The following is a 21245-nucleotide window of genomic DNA, read 5'->3' as shown; positions in this document are numbered from 1 at the left end:
TGTTGGCTCTGCACCAGTCCATTAGCCACTGCACCTCCTCTCTGTAAGCTGACTCATCGTTCTTGCTGATGAGACCCATCATGGTCGTGTCATCGGTGAACTTGATGATGTGGTTCGAGCTGTGTGTTGCAGCACAGTCATGGTTCAGCAGAGTGAACAGCAGTGGACTGAGCACACAGCCCTGGGGAGCCCCCGTGCTCAGTGTGATGGTGTTGGAGATGCTGCTCCCGATCCTGACTGACTGAGGCCTCCCAGTCAGGAAGTCTAGGATCCAGTTGCAGAGGGAGGTGTTCAGGCCCAGTAGGCTCAGCTTTCCAATCAGTTTCTGAGGGATGTGTTGAATGATGAACTTCCCCACAATCCTGCCACACCCACCTCACAGATCCCCCACACTCCTGACACACCCCACACCCCCAATACATCCCCACATAGACACCCCTCCCAAACAAACCAAATCCACCTCCCACACACTACAAAAAACACACACCCTACAGACCCCCAACACACACCACACTCACACACACACACCCGATGTACACGCCGCAAACACACACAAACCCCATCCACGCGCGCAGCCCACACACAAACACACCCATGTATTGCACACCACGTACACTACACACAACACACTCCCCTCACAGCCCCCACCCTCTGAACTGATAGGCCTGATGAGAGAAGGAACCAGAAGACTCAACAGTTGGAAGAGACGTTTATTTCTGTGAAATATTTTGAAATCACTGCGAATTTACCAGAGATAGAGAACCAGGCCGGTGCCCACAGGTTTGCTGACCTTCATTATGACTCAGATGGGGAAGTGGAAGGGTTGTTTAGTAAGTTTTCAGATGACACGAAGATAGGGTGGATTTCTGAATCACGGTGGGGTTTGCAACACGTTATTGTTATTGACAAGATGCAGAGTTGGTCTGAATCACGGCTGAATTATTTTCCCCGCCCACCCCATTCTCCTGCCTTTCCCTTTGAAAGCCTGATGACCCGGGTATCTATCAACTTCTGCTTAAATTATACCCAGTGACTTGGCCTGCACAGCCATCTGTGGCAATGACTTGCAGCCTCTGGATAAAGAAATTCCTCCTCTTCTCTGTTCTAAACGCAAGTCCGCCTGATCTGAGGCAGTCACCCACTTCCCAGAGTCTAAGAGTCACCTGCTGTTGGAAATACCCTCTCCACACCCACTCTACCCAGGCCTTTCAATCTTCAATAGGTATCAGTGAGATACCCCCTCATTTTAAACTGCAATGAGTACAGGCCCAGAGCCATCCAACGCTCCTCTTATGTTAACCCTTTCATTCCTGGAATCTGTCCAGTGGTAAGAGGCCCAAAGCTGCCCACAGTACTCTCTGCCATTTGACCTATGCCTGATAAAGACTTCCCATTACATCTTTGCATTTATACTCTAGTCCTCATGAAATGAATGCTAACATTGCATTTGCCTTCCTCACCATCGTGGGGAATTCTCAATTGACTGCTAATGTCTGCTTTGAGGCCACACGGCCAAGATGTGACGTAAGACACCAGAATGGAAGGCTGTCCCAACACAGACAGGAGAACATGGTGTAGAGCGGTGAGACAGTCTGGCCAGACAACTGAGTATGTGACGGGACAGTGTGGTGTGAGGGTGTCTCAGACTGTGTCCTGTCCCACCGCGACGGGACAGCGTGGCGTGAGGGTGTCTCAGACTGTGTCCTGTCCCACCGCGACGGGACAGCGTGGCGTGAGGGTGTCTCAGACTGTGTCCTGTCCCACCACGACGGGACAGCGTGGCGTGAGGGTATCTCCGGAGTGTGTCCTGTCCCACCGCGACGGGACAGCGTGGCGTGAGGGTGTCTCAGACTGTGTCCTGTCCCACCGCGACGGGACAGCGTGGCGTGAGGGTGTCTCAGACTGTGTCCTGTCCCACCACGACGGGACAGCGTGGCGTGAGGGTATCTCCGGAGTGTGTCCTGTCCCACCGCGACGGGACAGCGTGGCGTGAGGGTGTCTCAGACTGTGTCCTGTCCCACCGCGACGGGACAGCGTGGCGTGAGGGTGTCTCAGACTGTGTCCTGTCCCACCGTGATGGGACAGCGTGGCGTGAGGGTGTCTCAGACTGTGTCCTGTCCCACCGCGATGGGACAGCGTGGTGTGAGGGTATCTCCGGAGTGTGTCCTGTCCCACCGCGACGGGACAGTGTGGCGTGAGGGTGTCTCAGACTGTGTCCTGTCCCACCGCGACGGGACAGCGTGGCGTGAGGGTATCTCCGGAGTGTGTCCTGTCCCACCGCGACGGGACAGCGTGGTGTGAGGGTATCTCCGGAGTGTGTCCTGTCCCACCGCGACGGGACAGCGTGGTGTGAGGGTGTCTCCGGAGTGTGTCCTGTCCCACCGCGACGGGACAGCGTGGCGTGAGGGTGTCTCAGACTGTGTCCTGTCCCACCGCGATGGGACAGCGTGGCGTGAGGGTGTCTCAGACTGTGTCCTGTCCCACCGCGACGGGACAGCGTGGCGTGAGGGTGTCTCAGACTGTGTCCTGTCCCACCGCGACGGGACAGCGTGGCGTGAGGGTGTCTCAGACTGTGTCCTGTCCCACCGCAATGGGACAGCGTGGTGTGAGGGTGTCTCCGCAGTGTGTCCTGTCCCATTGCTGCAGGCTGTGACTGGACTACGTGCAGCATTTCTGTTTCGCTTTAGGCGTCTTCACCAAATCCGTTGGCTCCTCTTTGATCTTCTCTTCCTGCTGTTTCAGCAACCTGTGGAGGAATCCATAGTTACTGAGGGACACATCAATTTCATCCTTTTCAATCTCCCCACATTCCCATCAATTTCCCCAAGCAACTCACTGGGGAATTGAGTGAGTGAGAAAACCCTGGAGAAACAGGCACAAATCACCAGGGAAACAGGCACAAATCACCAGGGAAACAGGCATAAATCACCGGGGAAACAGGCACAAATCACCAGGGAAACAGGCACAAATCACCGGGGAAACAGGCACAAATCACCGGGGAAACAGGCATAAATCACCGGGGAAACAGGCATAAATCACCAGGGAAACACACACAAATCACCAGGGAAACAGGCACAAATCACCGGGGAAACACATACAAATCACCGGGGAAACAGGCACAATCACCAGGGAAACAGGCATAAATCACCGGGGAAACAGGCATAAATCACGAGGGGAACAGACACAAATCACTGGGGAAACGGGCATAAATCACTGGGGAAACACACACAAATCATGAGGGGAACAGACACAAACCACCAGAGAAACACACACAAATCACTGGGGAAACACACACAAACCACCAGAGGAACACACACAAATCACCAGGGAAACAGGCTTAAATCACCAGGATAACAGACACAAATCAGCCGGGATTCTCAGCGGATCAGGCAACCCCTATGGTGGAGAATCAGCTGTCGACATTTCAGGCTGAGACCCTTCATCAAGACCCGTCCTCCAGTATTTTGTGTTTGCATATAAATCTACATGGAGATGACTACCACAACCATACAGTATACACAAGAGATTCTGCAGATGCTGGAAATCCAGAACAACACACACCAAATGCTGGAAGAACTCAGCAGGTCAGGCAGCGTCTATGAGATGCATAAACTGTCCACATTTCAGACTGGGACCCTTCTTCAGGACTGGAAAGGAAGGGGGAAGAGACCAGAATACGAAGGTGTGAGTAGACTCATTGTGACAGTAGAGGAGGTCATGGACCGCCATGTTGGAATGGGAATTAAAGTGGGTGACTTCCAGGTGAAGTGTCGCCCGAATGGGGCGAGGGAGGAGGTGCAGGGACAAGTGTGGCCCTTGCAGGAGATCAGTGGGGAGGGACAACTGGACAAGGGAGTCGCATAGGTAAAACTATGGAAAGGCAAGAGGGTGTGCGTCACAGTAGTGTAGCAGTTAGCACGCTGCTAGTACAGCTCAAGGCATTGGAGTTTAGAGTTCAATACCAGCATCCTCTGTAAACAAGGTTGTGTGTTCCTTCCCCTGTGCCTGTGGGTTTCCTCCAGATGCTCCAGTTTCCTCCCACAGTCCCTAGACGTACCAGTCAGTATGTAAATTGGTCATTGTAAATTGATTGGTCATTGAAACAGAGCACAAAACAAATGCAAGAAGAAATCACTGGTAGGCTTGTGACTGAGCATTGAACCCATGTTCAGGGGTTCCTTAAATACTCAATTCTTGGTGCCAAAACATGACTATCAATTAACGGGAACATCCCAAGCCTTTAAAGAGCCCGCGCCAGCTATCCGAACTCTGGAGAGTTTGAACGGTTAAATCTTTGTGATATGGTGCAACTCAAACTACCTGCGTCTCAATATCACCAAGACCAAGGAGATGGTGGTGGACTTTAGGAGATCTAGGCTTCATATGGAGCCAGTGATCATTAATGGAGAATGTGTGGAGCAGGTTAAGACCTACAAGTATCTGGGAGTACAGTTAGACGAGAAGCTAGACTGGACTGCCAACACAGATGCCTTGTGCAGGAAGGCACAGAGTCGACTGTACTTCCTAAGAAGGTTGGCGTCATTCAATGTCTGTAGTGAGATGCTGAAGATGTTCTATAGGTCAGTTGTGGAGAGCGCCCTCTTCTTTGTGGTGGCGTGTTGGGGAGGAAGCATTAAGAAGAGGGACGCCTCACGTCTTAATAAGCTGGTAAGGAGGGCGGGCTCTGTCGTGGGCAAAGTACTGGAGAGTTTAACATCGGTAGCTGAGCGAAGGGCGCTGAGTAAGCTACGGTCAATTATGGATAACTCTGAACATCCTCTACATAGCACCATCCAGAGACAGAGAAGCAGTTTCAGCGACAGGTTACTATCGATGCAATGCTCCTCAGACAGGATGAAGAGGTCAATACTCCCCAATGCCATTAGGCTTTACAATTCTACCGCCAGGACTTAAGAACTTTTTAAAAGCTATTATTAATGCTTTTTGAGATAGTGATTTAGATGCATATCATTTTTTTTTTTACTGAGTTAAGTATTGTATGTAAGTAGTTTTGCTACAACAAGTGTATGGGACATTGGAAAAAAAAAGTTGAATTTCCCCATGGGGATGAATAAAGTATCTATCTATCTATCTATCTCAGAAGCTGGCGTGCTTGGGAGCAGGTCATAACAGCACCCTCTCCCCTATGGCTGACTCCTAACGATCCTGGTTGCTTGGAGAGGTGGTGATGGTAATCGTGGATCCAGGATGTCTCTTCCTGGCACCCAGCTCCTTTCCTCTGGTCCAAATCCCTCCCGGTCCACTAGGTATTGCTGAGCACCTTGAACAGTGTGCGAGTCCAAAAGCCTTTTCACCATGAAGACCTGTTCCCCCTCGATAAGCCTGGGTGGCAGTGGGACTGATGGTGGTGGAGCAAGGGGTTGGTGTAGACAAATTTTAAATTAGAGATGTGGCAGGTGGGGTTGATCTTTAGGGTCTTGGGGATCTGCAAAGTGTAAGCCACTAGGTTTACTTTCCTCAGGATCTTAATGGGACCAATGAACTTGGGTGCCAGCTTTCTAGTTTCCACTCGGAGAGGCAAATCGTGAGTGGACAGCCAGAACTGTTGCTCAGGCTGTAATGGGGGTCCCAGGCATCTCCTTCAGTTTGCTCCGGTCTCTACTGTCTGGGTAGAGGCCAGCAAAATCTCTCTTGCCCTCATCCATTTCTCCTTGCAGTGTTGGACAAGATCTTCTGCTGCAGGGACCCTAATCTCAGCTTCTTGTTCTGGAAAGAAAGGAAGAGGATGAGCAAACTGGACCTCAAATAGTGACACCCCATGTGCTGAATGTTGTAACATGTTGTGGATGATCTCTGCCCATATCAAATGGTCTCACCACTCATCAGGTCTTTCCAAGACCAGGCATCTCAGGGTGCGTTCTAGATCTTGGTTGGTCTGCTCTGTCTGGCCATTGAACTGTGGGTGAAACCCAGAGGAAAGGCTTGCTGTTGCCTCTATCAGTTTACAGAAAGCCCTCCAGAAATGTGATGAGAATTGTGGACCACGATCCAAGACAATGTCCACTGGGAATCCATGGACTCTAAAGACCAGGTCCAGGACAATCTTGGCTGTCTCCGCCATGGAAGTTAGCTTCTCCAAGGCCTGCAATGAACTTTCAGGCTTTCAAAGAAATGATCAACAACCACCACCATGACCAATTTCCCGTTGGATGGTGGAAGACCCATGACAAAGTCCATGGAATGGGTGGTGGGTGGAGGAGCCCTTGAAGTCAGGTACAGAGCTCCTTGTTCTGGGCACACACCTCACATGCCTGTATGTACTGCTGAACCTCTCTCATCATTTCAAGCCTCCAATCCCTCCCCTTGATAATCCCGAGGGTTCTGACACTCCCTGGGTGTTTGTGGTCATTCTTGACGAGTGTCCCCAAGGCAGTACCTGGAACTGGATGGAACTTCAATGAATGGCCAACCCAAAGGACTGTTCCCAGGAATCTCCCCCTGTGCTTGGGCCGTGTGAACGAGAGCATCGATTTCCCAGTGAACTGGCGCTACCACCCTGGCTTGGAGAAAATGTTGGTAGGCTGATCCTCTCGTTCTGGTTCATCAAACTGGTGGGACAAGACATCAGGCTTAGACCCCAGTCAGTAGGTCAGGATGAGATTAAACTGGTTAAAAAACAAAGACCAGCTGGCCTGCCTGGAATTCAGCCTCTCGGCCTCCTGGATATAGACCGGTTCTTATGGTCAGTTCAAATGATAAAAGGGTTGTTGGCCCCCTCCAGCCAGTGACACCATTTCTCCAAAGCTAACTTAACCGCAAGAAGCTCCCAATTCCCGATGTCATAGTTCCTCTCTGCCAGGGATAACTGCCTGGAGAAGAATGTACATGGATGCAGATTACTGTACAAAGTTGATCGATGAGACAAGAGGGCACCTACTCCGATGTCTGAGGTTTTCACTTCCACAATGAAGGGAAGGTCCAGGTTAGGAGAAACCAAGATGGGAGCTGTAGTAAACCACTGTTAAAGCTCTGCAAAAGCAGCCTCCACTTCAGTAGTCTATAGATTTCTTAGTTAGAGCCATCAGCGGAGCTGCCACTGAGCTGAAGTTCCTGATGAACTTCTGGTAGAAGTTAGCAAACCCCATGAATCATTGGACTTTCCTGATATTGGATGGTGGTGGCTAGTCTCTGACTGCCTGAGCCTTGGTAGGGTCCATCTCAAGATTACCATTAGAGACGATGAAACCCAAAGCTGAAACAGTTGTCACGTGAAACACGGACTTCTCCAACTTGATGTAAAGTCTATGGTCTAGTTGCCTCTTTAAAATGTCCCTGAGGTGAGTGGTGTGCTCCTCTATGGAATTCGAGAAGATTAGGATATCATCCAAGTAGACGAAGGAATACTTATGGAGAGCATCCCGGAGCACGTCGTTTATAAAGGCTTCGGAAATGGCAGGAGCATTTGCAAGGCCGAAGAACATAACCTGGTACTCGCAGTGCCCTGTTGGTGTATTGAGTGCCGTCTTCCACTCATCATTCTCCCTGATAGAGACCAGATTGTAGACACGTCGGAAGTTTAAATTTGTGAATACCCTTGCCCCTTGGAGCATCTTGAATGATGTATTCTTAAGAGGAAGGGGGTAACAGTTCTTGGTGATAGAGCAGTTTAATCCCCTGTAATCAATGCACAGCCACAGGCTCCCATCTTTCTTTTATACAAAGAAGAAACTTGCGCTGGTGGATGAGGTGGAGGACTGAATGAAGCCCGTGCAAGAGCTTCCTTTATATACTCCTCAATGGTGTTTCCCTCTGGTCTGAGAGTCCGTACAAATGACCCCACGGAGGACGAAACCGGGCAACAGGCTTGTGGCACAGTTCTAGGGTCAGAGTGGTGGACGAGTCAAGGCCTTCCCCTTGATGAAACCCCTCTAAGTCCTTGTAAACAGAGGGAATTTCGACTGGTTTCAGTGTTGTTATCTCCTCAGGACTTTCCTTCGAAGTTGACTCCTGGGAATTCTTTGGTGACGGGTGATTCGATGGGCTTCAGAGTGTTCTCCCTGAGCTCACAAAGTTCATCTGCGGAAACAGGCCAATGCGGTGTCCGATCCCCATCTGTATCCACTGGCAACGGCAGCGAGGTGTCACATCCCCGGGAATAGGCTTCAAGGATCGGTGTAAAGGAGTCATTCCCTTCCTTGAAGCCTGGCGGCTGGTTCCCTTCAGCTTAGCGGCCAGTTGCTCAACTGCTTCGGCATTCCTTGGTCTTCTCTTTATCTAGAAATTCCCTCTCTCTAGTTCCTGTGGGATCCGACTGGACTACATGAGGACTTGCACTGTCCGCTTGGCCAGAACCGGATTGTCCACTCTCGAGGACTGGACTAGTCTCCAGAAGGTCTCAGGTTACCTCGCACTGAAGCCTGCTCCCTTGTAGGCCGTTGGTCACCAGAGAGTCTGGGTGGCAGAGCACCATGTCGTAAACAAAGCCTCTTACCAGGACTGGACCAACAAACGATTCTCCCTCTCTCCAGTCCACAGATGGGTTCTGCTGGGACAGCCAAGGGTACCCAAGAATCAGTGGTATGAGTGGAGACTCAATAATGTAGAAACTAATGTCTTCCACATGATCCCCTGTCCTCATCTGCAAAACCACAGTCTGTTGTTGGATCTGCCCAGAATCTAGCGGTTGAAGACAGATGCAGGAAAGAACTGTCTCAACTCTGGCATGGTATATCGAACTGACAGGTGATTTCTAAATCCAGAAAATTATCTGTTACCCTCAAGTCCACAAAACCCTTCACCTATTTCAAGTTCTTATACCAGGTGAACTCCACCTTCAGTACAAAACCAGAATCTGTGGGATTGGGCATAGTGGCTGCTACTGTCACAGTTCCCCTGACACTGGACAGTCTTGCCAGTTCCCTAGTTGGCTGCAGCTTCAGACATTTGGCCCGCAGGTTACCTACCTAAAGTAAAGCAGCAACCCTGTCTCTGATACCGGGACTTCTCATCGGCAGGGTCTACTGCAACCGACCTGCATGTGTTCAGCTGAATCTTGAGCAGGCTGGTCATTGCCAGAGGCTGCGGAGTGGAACTGTGATGCATAGGGTCCAGGCTTGGACCAGCTCTCTTCGACCACATTTGCTCTACCAGACGATTATTGAGACAGATGGACAGGTTGATGAGAACCTCCAAGTTCTCTGCTGGCTCTTGCCAGGCAAGGGCACCCTCCAGTTCGTGTCAGAGTCCGTGGAAGTACAGCGGCCCACGGCCACTCTCCCGGGCCAAGGTCTGAAATCCGATCACATAGTCAGCCGCTGATCATTCCCCCGTCAAGTCTTCAGTCAGGAGAGAGGAAATGGAGGCCACTTCTCCGTGCTCCAAAGGGAGCCAGGGAAGCTGAAGTTCAATACTAACAGCCATTGGACGAGGAAGCTGTGGCAAGAGCCCGGTTTACTGTCGAATCTCTCTGGGGCTGGAAGATTTACTGGCTCCAGAGCGATACCAACTGGATCTGATAAGCGACTCTGGCTTCCTCCTTGCAAAAGCTGACCGATGGAGGTCGTGTATCTCCAGGCTCTGACTGGAAGTATCTTCGCTGCGACTGGTCACAGTGGACGATACCCCACTGGGTCCACGTTGGCTCAATCGTACTGTGACGAGAGTCCTTGACGGGGATGGCTCGGACCCAAATGCTGGAGTATCCGAGGCTGGGATTGAGACACGGGAATCGACAAACTGAGCACTAGATGAACTCACTGGCAGGCTTACAATTGAGCACACTGAACCTCTGTTCAAATGTTCCTTAAATACCCAAACCTTGGTGCCCAAAACATGGTTATCAGTTAACGGGAACATCCTAAGCCTTTAGAGAGGCTGCACCAGCTATCCGAACTCTGGAGGGTTACAGAAGCTGGTGTGGTTGGGAGGGGTCGTAACAATCTGGGTTACTGGGTGATGGAGTTTGAAAGGCAGTAGGGCCGGTTCCAGGCTGTCTCTAAATAAAAATTAAACAATAACGATGAGTTTGATGGAGGGTCCTGCTGAAGATGGCAGAAGTTAGGAGAATAATGTGCTGGATTCTTCCACTCACTTCCACAGAGGGGCAATTTACAGCAGCCACGGGGAGAGGAGTTCAGATCATCTGGAGGAAGCCCACACAATCCATAGAGACACAGACAGCACCCATGCAGAGGTCCCACCCTCTGTGCCACTCCGACATCCGGAGATTATAGCAAACAGAATAGAAACAGCAGGTCAGGACAGGACGGGCCGGGACCGCGGGTCAGTAACGCGTCACACTACCGCACTCACCTGGACAGGTGCACCATGCAAGCGGTGATGTTGTCCCCAGTACAGGCACTGCACTCACTGAACAAGATGTTGTACTCCTGAGAGAGAGGCAGAGAGAGAGAGAGTGAGAGGGTGAGGATGAGAGACAGAGAGCGTGAGAATAAAGGGTGAGAGAGAGAGAGAGAGAGTGAGAGAATGAGAGAGAGAGAGAGAGAGAGAGAGAGAGGGTAGTGAGAGAGAGAGAAAGAGGAAGTTAGAGTGAGGGGAGTGAGAGTGACAGAGAGGGAGAGGGGGATGAAAGAGTGAAGATGAGAGACAGAGGATGAGAATAGAGGGATGAGTGACAGCGAGAGAGAGAGTGTGAGAGAGAGAGAGAGAGAGAGACAGAGGGTGGGAGACCAATAGAGAGAGAGTAGACAGAGTGTGAAGAGAGAGGTGGAGAAACAGAGGGAGAGACAGAGGGTGATAGAGAGGGTAAGAGAGAGTGTGAGAGAGAGGGTGAGAGAAAGTGAGAGAGTGTGTGAGAGAGTGTGAGAGAGAGGGTGAGAGAGAGTGTGAGAGAGAAAGTGAGTGTGAGAGAGAGGGTGAGAGAGAAAGTGAGAGAGAGAGTGAGAGAGAGAGAGAGAGGGTGAGAGAGAAAGTGAGAGAGAGAGTGAGAGAGGGTGAGAGAGTAAGTGAGAGAGAGGGTGAGAGAGAAAGTGAGAGAGAGAGAGAGAGGGTGAGAGAGAGGGTGAGAGAGAGAGGGAGAGAGAGGGTGAGAGAGTAAGTGAGAGAGAGAGGATGAGAGAGTAAGTGAGAGAGAGGGTGAGAGAAAAAGTGAGAGAGAGAGTGAGAGAGAAAGTGAGAGAGAGGGTGAGAGAGAGAGAGTGAGAGAGAGGGTGAGAGAGTAAGTGAGAGAGGGGATGAGAGAGAAAGTGAGAGAGAGGGTGAGAGAGAGAGAGAGTGAGAGAGGATGAGAGAGTAAGTGAGAGAGAGGGTGAGAGAGAGAGAGGGTGAGAGAATGAGACAGCTTGAGGATTTCACACCCTGCACAGTTTCTGGGTCCAACACATGGTCACTGGAACGTGATTATGACTTTTCAACCAGGTACTGAGGTTACCTGTGGCAACCCTTACACCAGCCGTACTGAGAACAGTACAAGACAGGAACATGCTGTCAGATTTCTGAGCCCATCAACACTACCGCCCTACCTTGTAACACACACACAAAACTCTGTAGGATCGCAGCATGTCAGGCAGCAAACGGTCGACATCTCCCTATTTTGCTCCCTTGTTGCACTATTTATTTAATATGTTTACATATTTCTTATTGTAATGTAGGAGTATAGGTGGGGCGAAGTTAAGATGGCGCTAAACGGCGACTCCTTTGTTTGCATCTTTGGAAACAGCTTTGATCTACCTTTGTTCTCTCTTATTTCTCCTTTTCAAGGTTCTTTTGAAGCCCCTGACCTGGAGTTACACTCTGAGTTTGGTTCCTTGTGGAAATGGGACCCGCTCTCGGGGCCTCACGACCGGCCGCTTTTTGATATGTCAAGGACGAGGCCTGGAAGGTGAAGGCACCTTCAGGGTTCTGAGTATTTGTGGCTCTGGAGACGGGCTGATTCTAGGCCAGTGCCCCTGGCTGAAACATTGTGGGGCAACACAGAACATCGGGAGCAGCAAGTTGGCTGCCGGGGGTTGTGTGTCTGGAGACCCGAGCCTTTCTCGTACCAACTCTCTGGGTGCAGAACTCAGAAAAAGCGATGCAAAAGACTTTTAACATTGCAAATCAGTGAGTTGTTTGTTATGTCTCCCCTCTCACTGTGAAAATGGAGACACCCCTTTTTCCCTTATTAGGGAGAGAGAGAGAGAGCCTGTGGGATGTCGAATTACTGAGTGAACGAGTAGTCTTTGGGGTACTGCAAGTCTGTCTTTATTGATGCTTTGCTGCACGATTGAGTGCTCAGTGGGGAGGGGTGCCGATGGTTTTTTTTTGCTGATGGGGAGGGGGACCGTTGCTTTGCTGATGTATGGGTGGGGTAGCGGGGGTGGCTTTGGGGTTCTAACATTCAACTGTCATTCATTCTTTGGGGCACTCCTCTGTGTTCATGGATGGTTGTGAAGAAAAAGAATTTCAGGATGTACATTGTATACATTTCTCTGATATTAAACACACCTATTGAACCTATATTTTATGCCTTGCACTGTACTGCTGGTGCAAAAGAACAGACTCCTTTCAGAGGGCACCAGGATCAAACTCTCAATTCCAACATCCTCAGCTGTATTAGTGTCACACTAACCATGATGTACCTGATTCTGAACTCATTGACCGGGTAATTGAACACCTCTAAGTAACTATGTACAGAGGTATATGTGTATCAAAGTGTGTGTGTGAGTGTGTGTCTGTGAGTGAGCGTGTGTGTGTGTGTGTGTGTGTGTGTGTGTGTGTGAGTTGGTGTGTGTGTGTGTCTGTGTGTGTATGTGTGTGTGTGTGTGTGTGTGTGTGTGTGTGTGTGTGTGTGTGTCTGTGTGTGTATGTGTGTGTGTGTGTCTGTGTGTGTATGTGTGTGTGTGTGTGTGTGTATGTGAGTTGGTGTGTGTGTGTGTCTGTGTGTGTATGTGTGTGTGTGTGTGTGAGTGTGAGTTGGTGCATGGGTGTGTATGTGTGTGTGAGTGAGTTGGTGCGTGGGTGTGTCTGTGTGTGTATGTGTGTGTGAGTGAGTTGGTGCGTGGGTGTGTGTGTGTGTGTCTGTGTGTGTGAGTTGGTGTGTGGGTGTGTATGTGTGTGTGTGAGTTGGTGCATGTGTGTGTGTGAGTGTGTCTGTGTGTGAGTGTGAGTCAGTGCGTAGGTGTGTGTGTGAGTGTGAGTTGGTGCATGAGTGTGTATATGTGTGTGAGTGTGAGTGTCTGTGTGCGTGTGTGTATGTGAGTGTGAATGTATGTGTGAGTTTGTGAGTGTGTCTGTATGTGAGCTGGTGTGTGGGAGGGAGGAAAGGGACTTGTTTCACTGTTGTGTTGTGTTGCTTGTGTTCTGTGTTGTTCTGCCGAGCATTGTGGCAAATTCAGTGTTAGCATTTATTTCAAGTGGACTAGAATATAAATGCAAGGATGTACTGTTGAGGCTTTCTAAGTCACTGGTCAGACCACACTTGAAGGATTATGAGCAGTTCTGGGCCCCTTGTCTAAGGAAAGCCAATGTGCTGACATTAGTGAGGGTCCGGTCCAGAGGAGGCTCACGAGAATGATCCTGGGAATGAAAGGGTTAACGTGCGAGGAGCATTTGATGTCTCTATGCCTGTAAGCAATGGAGTTAGAATGGGAGGGGGGTGCGGAATCTCATTGAAACCTACTGAATATTGAAAGTCCCAGATAGAGAGGAGTGGAGAGGATGTTTCCTGTTATGGGGGAGTCTAGCCTCACAATAGAGGGACGTCCATTTGGAACAGAGATGAGAAGGAATTTCTTTAGGTTGACAGTGGCGTATCTGTGGAACTCATTGACACAGATGGTCTGGGGCCAAGTCACTGGGTATTTTTAAAATGGAGGCTGATAGGTTCTTGATTAGTTACGAGGAGAAGGCAGGAAAACGGAGTTGAGAGGGATAATCAATCGGCCCTGATGGAATGGCAGAGAGACTTAACGGGCTGGGTGGCCTAATTCTGCTCCTATGTCTGATGGTTTTATTTGGGTATCTAATGTCAGTTCATTTTAGGCTTTCCAGCAACAAGAGGCTTCCCACACGATGTGTGGGTATCATGTGAAACCTTCCCGCCCCAGCTGAGTGATTTGCCCCCTCTGCAGACTCAGCCGCACACCGTTGATGGAGGGTTTGTCCCTCTGGTTTCCCGCTGATGGTGGAGATACCTGAGCCAGCTGCTCCCCCTCAGTTCGGGGGACCTGACGACGGTCATCTTCGTCCAGTTTGTTCCCCAGCAGGAGAATACAGACCCGGTCAGATGTCGCTTCCTACAGGAAGAGAGAGAGAGAGAGAATGTGTTTGTGAGAGGCAGATGGAAGGAGGGAACTACAGAGATGGAGGAACACAGGCAGAATGAGGAGAGGGGAGAGGAAAAGGTGGGGAAAAATAAAGTGAAGAGCGAAGGGGGATGCCGAAGGAGAAAGACAAGTTAACAACAAAGAGAAATTAAACAACGGAGGAGGACCAGAGAGAGCGGAAAGAGGGAGAGTAATGAGTGAAATGTCTGGACGTACACTGGATGGCCACTTCATTCGGTACACCTGGACACCTGCTCATTAATGCAGATATCTAATCAGCCAATCATGTGGCAGCAACTCAGTGCATAAAAGCATGCAGACATGGTCAAGAGGTTCAGTGGTTGTTCAGACCAAGCATCAGAATGGGGAAGAAATGTGATCTAATTTCACCGTAGAGTGATTGTTGGTGCCAGACGGGGTGGTTTGAGTATCTCAGAAACTGCTGATCTCCTGGGATTTTCACAAACACCGGCCTCTACAGTTTACAGAGAGTGGCCGAGAAACAAAAAGCAAGGGGTTCCTAGTAAGGTGGCCACTGAGTGGTATATTCTGCATTTCCCTTTCTACTACTTGGAACTGCAGCCTCTGTTTTGTATTTGCTCAGTTTGTGGTCTTTTGCCAGTTAGGCGCATCTTACATTGATACTATTACATTTCTTGGATTTACTGTGAATGCCTGCAAGAAAACAAATCTCAAGATTATACCTGGTGACATATATGTAGCTTGATAATAAATTTACTTTGAACATACCTTTGTGTACCTCTATCAAATTTTCTCTCATTCTCCTGCGCTCCCTTGATTAATTCCTAACCCATTCAACCTGTCCCTATAACTCAGCTCTTCAAGTCCCGTCAACATCCTTGTAAATCTTCTTTGCACTCTTTTAATTTTATTTACATCTTTCCTGAAGGTAGGTGACCAAAACTGCACACAATGCTCCAAATTAGGCCTCACGTAAGATATTGGTCTTATGCAATTTTAACATGACATCCCAACTCCTGTACTCAGTACATTGATTTATGAAGGCCAGTGTGACAAAAGCTGTCTTCACAACCCTGTCTACTGTGATGCCGCTTTCAACGAATTATAGATCTGTATTCTGTTCTTCGGCACTCCAAAGTGTCCGACCACTTGCTGTAAGACATAGCGTGGTTTGTCCTCCCAAATTGCAGCGCCTTGCACTTGTTTTGACTTAGCTTGGCTAGCAGAAGAGGATGTCTGTGTCCCTAGCAACTTCAAGACCTGCTCGAGGCTCCAGCATGTTATCTTAAGCAGAGAAGGGACGGGGCACCGTTACTTACCTTGACACAAGACAGCCAGTAGCGCACCTCAGTGAACGAGCTCGTGGACGTAATGTCGTACATCACAACCACACCATCAGCATTCCTGAAGTACTGTTTGGTCACACTGTGGAACCTACAGGACGATGGTAAAATGACATCAGAAAGGAGCAGGGAGCAGGGACCATGAGACGATAAGATACAGGAACAGAGTCTGGCCCATTGAGTCTGCTCTGTCGTTCCATCATGGCTGGTTTATTATCGCTCTCAACCCCATTCTCCTGTCTTCTCCCCGTAGCCTTTGGCACTCTGACTAATCAAGAGCCTATCAACCTCTGTTTTATCTCTGTTCTAATTGGACGTCCCTCTATTCTGAAGTTGTATCATTTGGTCCTAGACTCCCCCACTATAGGAAACATCCTCTCCACACCCACCCTACTGAGGCTTTTCAATATTCAGTAGATTTCATTGTTCTAACTCCAGTGAGTACAGGCCTGGAGCCATCAAATGCTCCTCATATATTAACCCTTTCATTCCCTAGATCATTCTGGTCAGCCTCCTCTGGACCCTCTCCGTCGTGGATAATTTTTTAACTCTGAAGCAGCGAAGATCTGAGATTAAGAGGGGAAGTTGCTCCAAGTTGCCTAGACTGTGGAAAGTTACACCAAAAGGAAGTTTGCTTTTTGGGAAATTCACCTGATCATTAAGATGTGAGGAGTTACTTTAATGTGTTAAATAAGACCACAGGCCTCCTAAACACCAGAGATTCTGCAGATGCTGGAAATCCAGAGCAACACACACTAAACGCTAGAGGAACTCAGTAGGTCAGGCAGTGCCTAGGGTGGCGAATAAGCAGTCATGTTTTGGGTTGAGACCTTGATGCAATGAGTCAGGGTACTTCCGTAATGTTGCCATAAACCCAGGGGTGGTAACGGGGTTAAGCTCCCACTACCTATTACGTGCTCCCAATGTTGTCAAATAGCCTCTAACAACCAAGTCCAGCCCTTAGCCTTCACGTGTGGCTTGACTACCAAGCCTGATGGATCCATTTCTACTGACAGCAGAAGGGCAAAGCGGGGGCTGGTCGGCTGTGGCTGGCAGCTCAGCTAGGAGAAGGAATGCTCTGACCTTGCTGCTATACCCACTCATGGGAAAGGCTTCGGGAGTGAACCCTGAGGGAAAAATCTGGAGCTGGAGTCCCTAAGGCAGTCCGTCATTGAGATCACTGCTGTCTGGCAACTCCTATAACGCTGCCGGTGCCAACCTGTATCGGTCTCTGCCGTTCCTTTGGGTTCATCAGGTGTGTGGAGAGGGGAAGCCCGCTACATGGATAACAGCTCGCTCTCCCTATCGTACTGCCCTGGCTTGCACATCGATTGAACGTAGACAGCTGGGACACATCACCTCGACCATCAGAGGCCTCCAACATCTGTGGAGGCTTGTCAGCCTCCTTAGCCTCCTGGGACGTTTTAAGGTCAGCGTTTCATACTAGCCCACAGGTGATGAGCATTTTAGTGTGTGAGCAGAAACAGCGGATGGGAGAGGAACACACAAACGGCTGAGACGGCTCGTGAGCAGGTTCGGGAGGAGTGGCTTCGCTGACCCAGACAGCCGGCTCAGCACGCCCGGCCCCGTTCTGCTCACCGCAGCCTCTGATTTGTACAAACAGGCGAAATTCTGCATAGCAGTGTGTGAGCGACGACAGTTGGTGCCTATTGGCTGGGAGGGCGATCACATGGTCAGAGGGAGTTCCACCCCCACAATGTCATTCACCTGGAAGGCATGTGGGGCCGGAAGTCGAGAAAGGAATCTGATACACCAAGAGCAAGGGTTATTCAGAGAAACACACATGAAATTCTGGAGCAACTCAGCAGGTCATGAGGCATCAATGGAGGGGAATAAACAGTCACCATTCTGGGCCAAGAACTGAAATGGAAGGGGAAAGAGGCCACTCCTGTTGTGAGAGAAAGTGGTGGCGGGTGAGGCCAGGCGATGGGGTGAGTGGGGGGGAAGGGACAAAGTGAAAAGCTGGAAGGGGATAGGTGGAAGAGGTGAAGAAGCAGGAATCTGATTGGAGAGGGGAATAGACCATGGGAGAAAGGGAAGGAGGAGGGGAACCAGAGGGAACTGATGGGTAGGTGAGGAGAAGGGAAGGGGTAAGAGGGAAGTCAGAATGGGGAATAGAAAAGGAGATTAGTGGGAGGGGGGAGAAATCGATGTTCCCGCCATCAGGTTGCAGGCTACTCTGATGGAATATGAGGCGTTGCTCCTCCCACCTGAGAATATAGAGGAGGCAATGGACTGACATGATGGAATGGGAAGTCAAATTAATATGGGTGGGCACTGGGTGCTGGAGAAAGTGGTCCCCCAGTCTACGTCAGGCATCAGGAGCACCGAGTGCAGTAGGTGATCCCACTGGACCTCCTCCTCTTTCCCTTTCTTCCACCTTCAATGCACACCAGCACCTTTACTACTGACCATGTGAGCCTCTGTCGATGCCCCCGTCATCTCCCGTCAATTTCATAGAACAGTACAGTACAGCACAGGACCAGGCAGGCCCTTTGGCCCACAATGTTGTGCTGGACCAGTTAAATTAGTAAGCAAATGGCCAACTGAACAAATCCCTTCTGCCTACACAATGTCCATATCCTTCCATTTCCCTCACATTCCTGTGACTATCTAAACATCTCATAAAAATCTGTAATATTTCTGCCTCTACCTCCACCCCAGGCAATGCATTCTAGGCACCGACTGCTCTCCGAACAAAAAAGAACTTGCCCTTCACGTCCTTTGAAATTAACCCCTCTCACCTTTCCCTCCCTCACCTTCTTCCGATCCCTTTCTCTACCCGGCAGCAACACTCTTACGTGCTCAGTGTTTGCATTTTGCCATGGCCAGTGCCTCTAGCCTGCAGTTGAAGCTCCCACTTACCGCTCCTGCCCTGCTGTATCCCACACCTTTAGGGTGATATATCTGTTCTCCACATTCAGGGTCTTCACTCGAAAGTCTATTCCTGCAATAATGGGAGAGCAGATTAATGGGGCGATAAAGAGTGATGACAGCTCCACACACCCTGTGCTGTAGGAAGAACTTTCTGACAACAGGATGTGATTTCACTACAGACTCGCCTCTCTCATGGAGCCAGTGACCCACTCTTATCTGTGGGTGTGAACATGCAGGCTTTAAATCCTGCCCGGTACAACACACAGCATCCAATTTCAATAAACTGCTCCTGTCCTGTCCTGATAACAACAACTGCAATCTACTTCAAGAAAAGATTCAGTTTGGTTGTGTGTCAGGAACTCATTGTGTAACACAGTGGTATGGTGTATCCCCCTGACCCAGAGCTGTGTCTATGATACAGTGTCTCCCTGTCCCAGTGCAGTGTCTGGGATACAGTGTGTCTCCCTGTCCCAGTGCAGAGTCTGGGATACAGTGTGTCTCCCTGTCCCAGTGCAGTGTCTGGGATACAGTGTGTCTCCCTGTCCCAGTGCAGAGTCTGGGATACAGTGTGTCTCCCTGTCCCAGTGCAGTGTCTGGGATACAGTGTGTCTCCCTGTCCCAGTGCAGAGTCTGGGATACAGTGTGTCTCCCTGTCCCAGTGCTGTGTCTGTGATACAGTGTGCCCCCCTGTTCCAGATCTGTGTCTCTGATATAGTGTATCTCCCCGTCCCAGTGCTGTGTCTGTGATACAGTGTGTCCCCCTGTTCCAGATCTGTGTCTCTGATACAGTGTATCTCCCCGTCCCAGTGCTGTGTCTGTGATACAGTGTGTCCCCCTGTTCCAGATCTGTGTCAGTGATACAGTGTATCTCCCCGTCCCAGTGCTGTGTCTGTGATACAGTATGTCCCCCTGTTCCAGATCTGTGTCTCTGATACAGTGTATCTCCCCATCCCAGTGCTGTGTCTGTGATACAGTATGTCCCCCTGTTCCAGATCTGTGTCAGTGATATAGTGTATCTCCCCGTCCCAGTGCTGTGTCTGTGATACAGTGTGTCCCCCTGTTTCAGATCTGTGTCAGTGATACAGTGTATCTCCCCGTCCCAGTGCTGTGTCTGTGATACAGTGTGTCCCCCTGTTCCAGATCTGTGTCAGTGATATAGTGTATCTCCCTGTCCCAGTGCAGTGTCTGGGATACAGTGTATCTCCCCATCCCAGTGCTGTGTCTGTGATACAGTGTCCCCCTGTCCCAGTGCTGTGTCTGTGATACAGTGTGTTCACTGTCCCAGGGGCCGTCTGTGACTCAAGAGGAGCTTAAAGTGGCTGTGATACTTCACTGTGCTGCAGATTAAGGTGAGCTCACTCTCTCTGCTTCTCTTTGTATTATAATGCAGCAATCATTTCTGCTTTAGAACTCTGTGAAAGAGTGTGGAGGCTGCGTTCCTGTCCCTTGATGCAGAGATACCCCCCCCCTTGCTGTAAAGCCCTAGAATGGAAACAACTAATGCAAAACAAGTCGGGAGTAACCTGTAGAAACACTGAGGTGTAAAATAGTGGAATCCTTTTCCACAGCTGACTGTCTGAGCAGTAAGTCTGTAAACAGTTATGGTTTGATGGGAAACATCACTGAAAATAAAGAGGATTATAAGCAAGGTAAATATACACACAGAGGCTACTGTATTCAGTTCCTCCTCTATCTGACTAAAAGTTATTGGCTTAGTCGGTTTTCTTGTGATTGCAAGACCCTGTTTGACATTGGTGGCATGGGCTGCTACGCGTCCAGTTCACTGGTTTATTGGCGGACGTGCTGTGTGGCTTCAGCTGTAGCAGGGACTAGGCCACAGGCTGCAATGTCACCCTCTTCAGCAGCCACGAGAGAGGCACTGGAGGCGGTGTTGCACGCCTTCCGTTCTGCCACCGGCGCTCGGCAGAAGACAAGCTGTACTGTTCAGCTGCAACGTTCATGGACTCAGGGACTTGGACCATTTTTTGTGTGACTGTGATTTACTGCTGTGAATGACTGTTGGTACTGTGTTTTGCACCGTGACCCCGGACTAACACGGTTTGTTTGGCTGTATTCATGTATGATTGAATGACAATCAAACCTGACCTTGACCTTAATGAAGTGGCCACTGAATATATGTTCGTGATTACAGGTGCCCCCCCCCCTTTACAAAGGAAAGCGTTCCTATGAAACCTTTCTTAAGCTGAAATGGCATAAAGTGAAGAACCATTAATTTATATGGGAAAAATTTTCTTGAAAGCGAAAATCCTCTTTGTAATGCGAAAACAGGTTACTAATGTAGGTCTTTTGTAAAAGTGAAGCGGCGTAAAGCGAACATTCGTAAAGCGGGGGACACCTGTATTTGGGTTACCGTCGGTTTGAACCAGTCTGGCCATTCTCCTCTGACTTCTCTCATTAACAAGGTGTTTTTGCCCACAGAGCTGCCGCTCACTGAATGGTTTTTGTTTTGCGCAACCATTTTTTGTAAACACTAGAGACTGTTGTGTGTGAAACTCCCAGGAGATCAGCAGTTTCTGAGATACTCAAACCAGCCGGTCTGGCACGGTCAAAGTCACTGAGATCACATTTCTTCCCTATTGGTCTGAACAACAACCGAACCTCTTGACCATATCTTCATTCTTTTATGCAGTGAGTTGCTGCCACGTGATTGGCTGATCAGATATTTGTATTAGCAAGCAGGTGCACAGGGGTACCTAATAAAGTGGCCACTGAGTGTACTTGCATTCTCTCTAACTTGGCATTCGGTGAAAGAGCATCTCGAGTTGTTTAATCTGTT

The 21245-nt window shown here is 49.6% G+C and overlaps 1 protein-coding gene across 4 annotated transcripts in view; it reads right to left on the bottom strand.

Moving 5' to 3' along the window:
• Positions 1-697: 697 nt before the first annotated feature.
• LOC140731978 (uncharacterized) overlaps positions 698-21245 on the bottom strand; it is a 164624-nt gene continuing 144076 nt past the window's right edge. For all 4 annotated transcript variants that reach the window (XM_073054022.1, XM_073054024.1, XM_073054025.1 and 1 more), the window contains 5 exons: positions 18437-18518; positions 15527-15641; positions 14094-14195; positions 10273-10349; positions 698-2746 (listed from right to left, as the gene is read on the bottom strand). In XM_073054022.1, the coding sequence (XP_072910123.1) occupies positions 2659-2746; positions 10273-10349; positions 14094-14195; positions 15527-15641; positions 18437-18518 (464 nt within the window). In that variant the 3' untranslated portion in view covers positions 698-2658. The remainder of the gene's footprint in view (positions 2747-10272; positions 10350-14093; positions 14196-15526; positions 15642-18436; positions 18519-21245) is intronic.

Source organism: Hemitrygon akajei, chromosome 8, assembly GCF_048418815.1.
Source record: "Hemitrygon akajei chromosome 8, sHemAka1.3, whole genome shotgun sequence".
NCBI lineage: Eukaryota > Metazoa > Chordata > Chondrichthyes > Myliobatiformes > Dasyatidae > Hemitrygon > Hemitrygon akajei.
The sequence above is the reverse complement of the archived record's forward strand: the minus strand, read 5'-3'. Positions and strand labels throughout refer to the sequence as shown.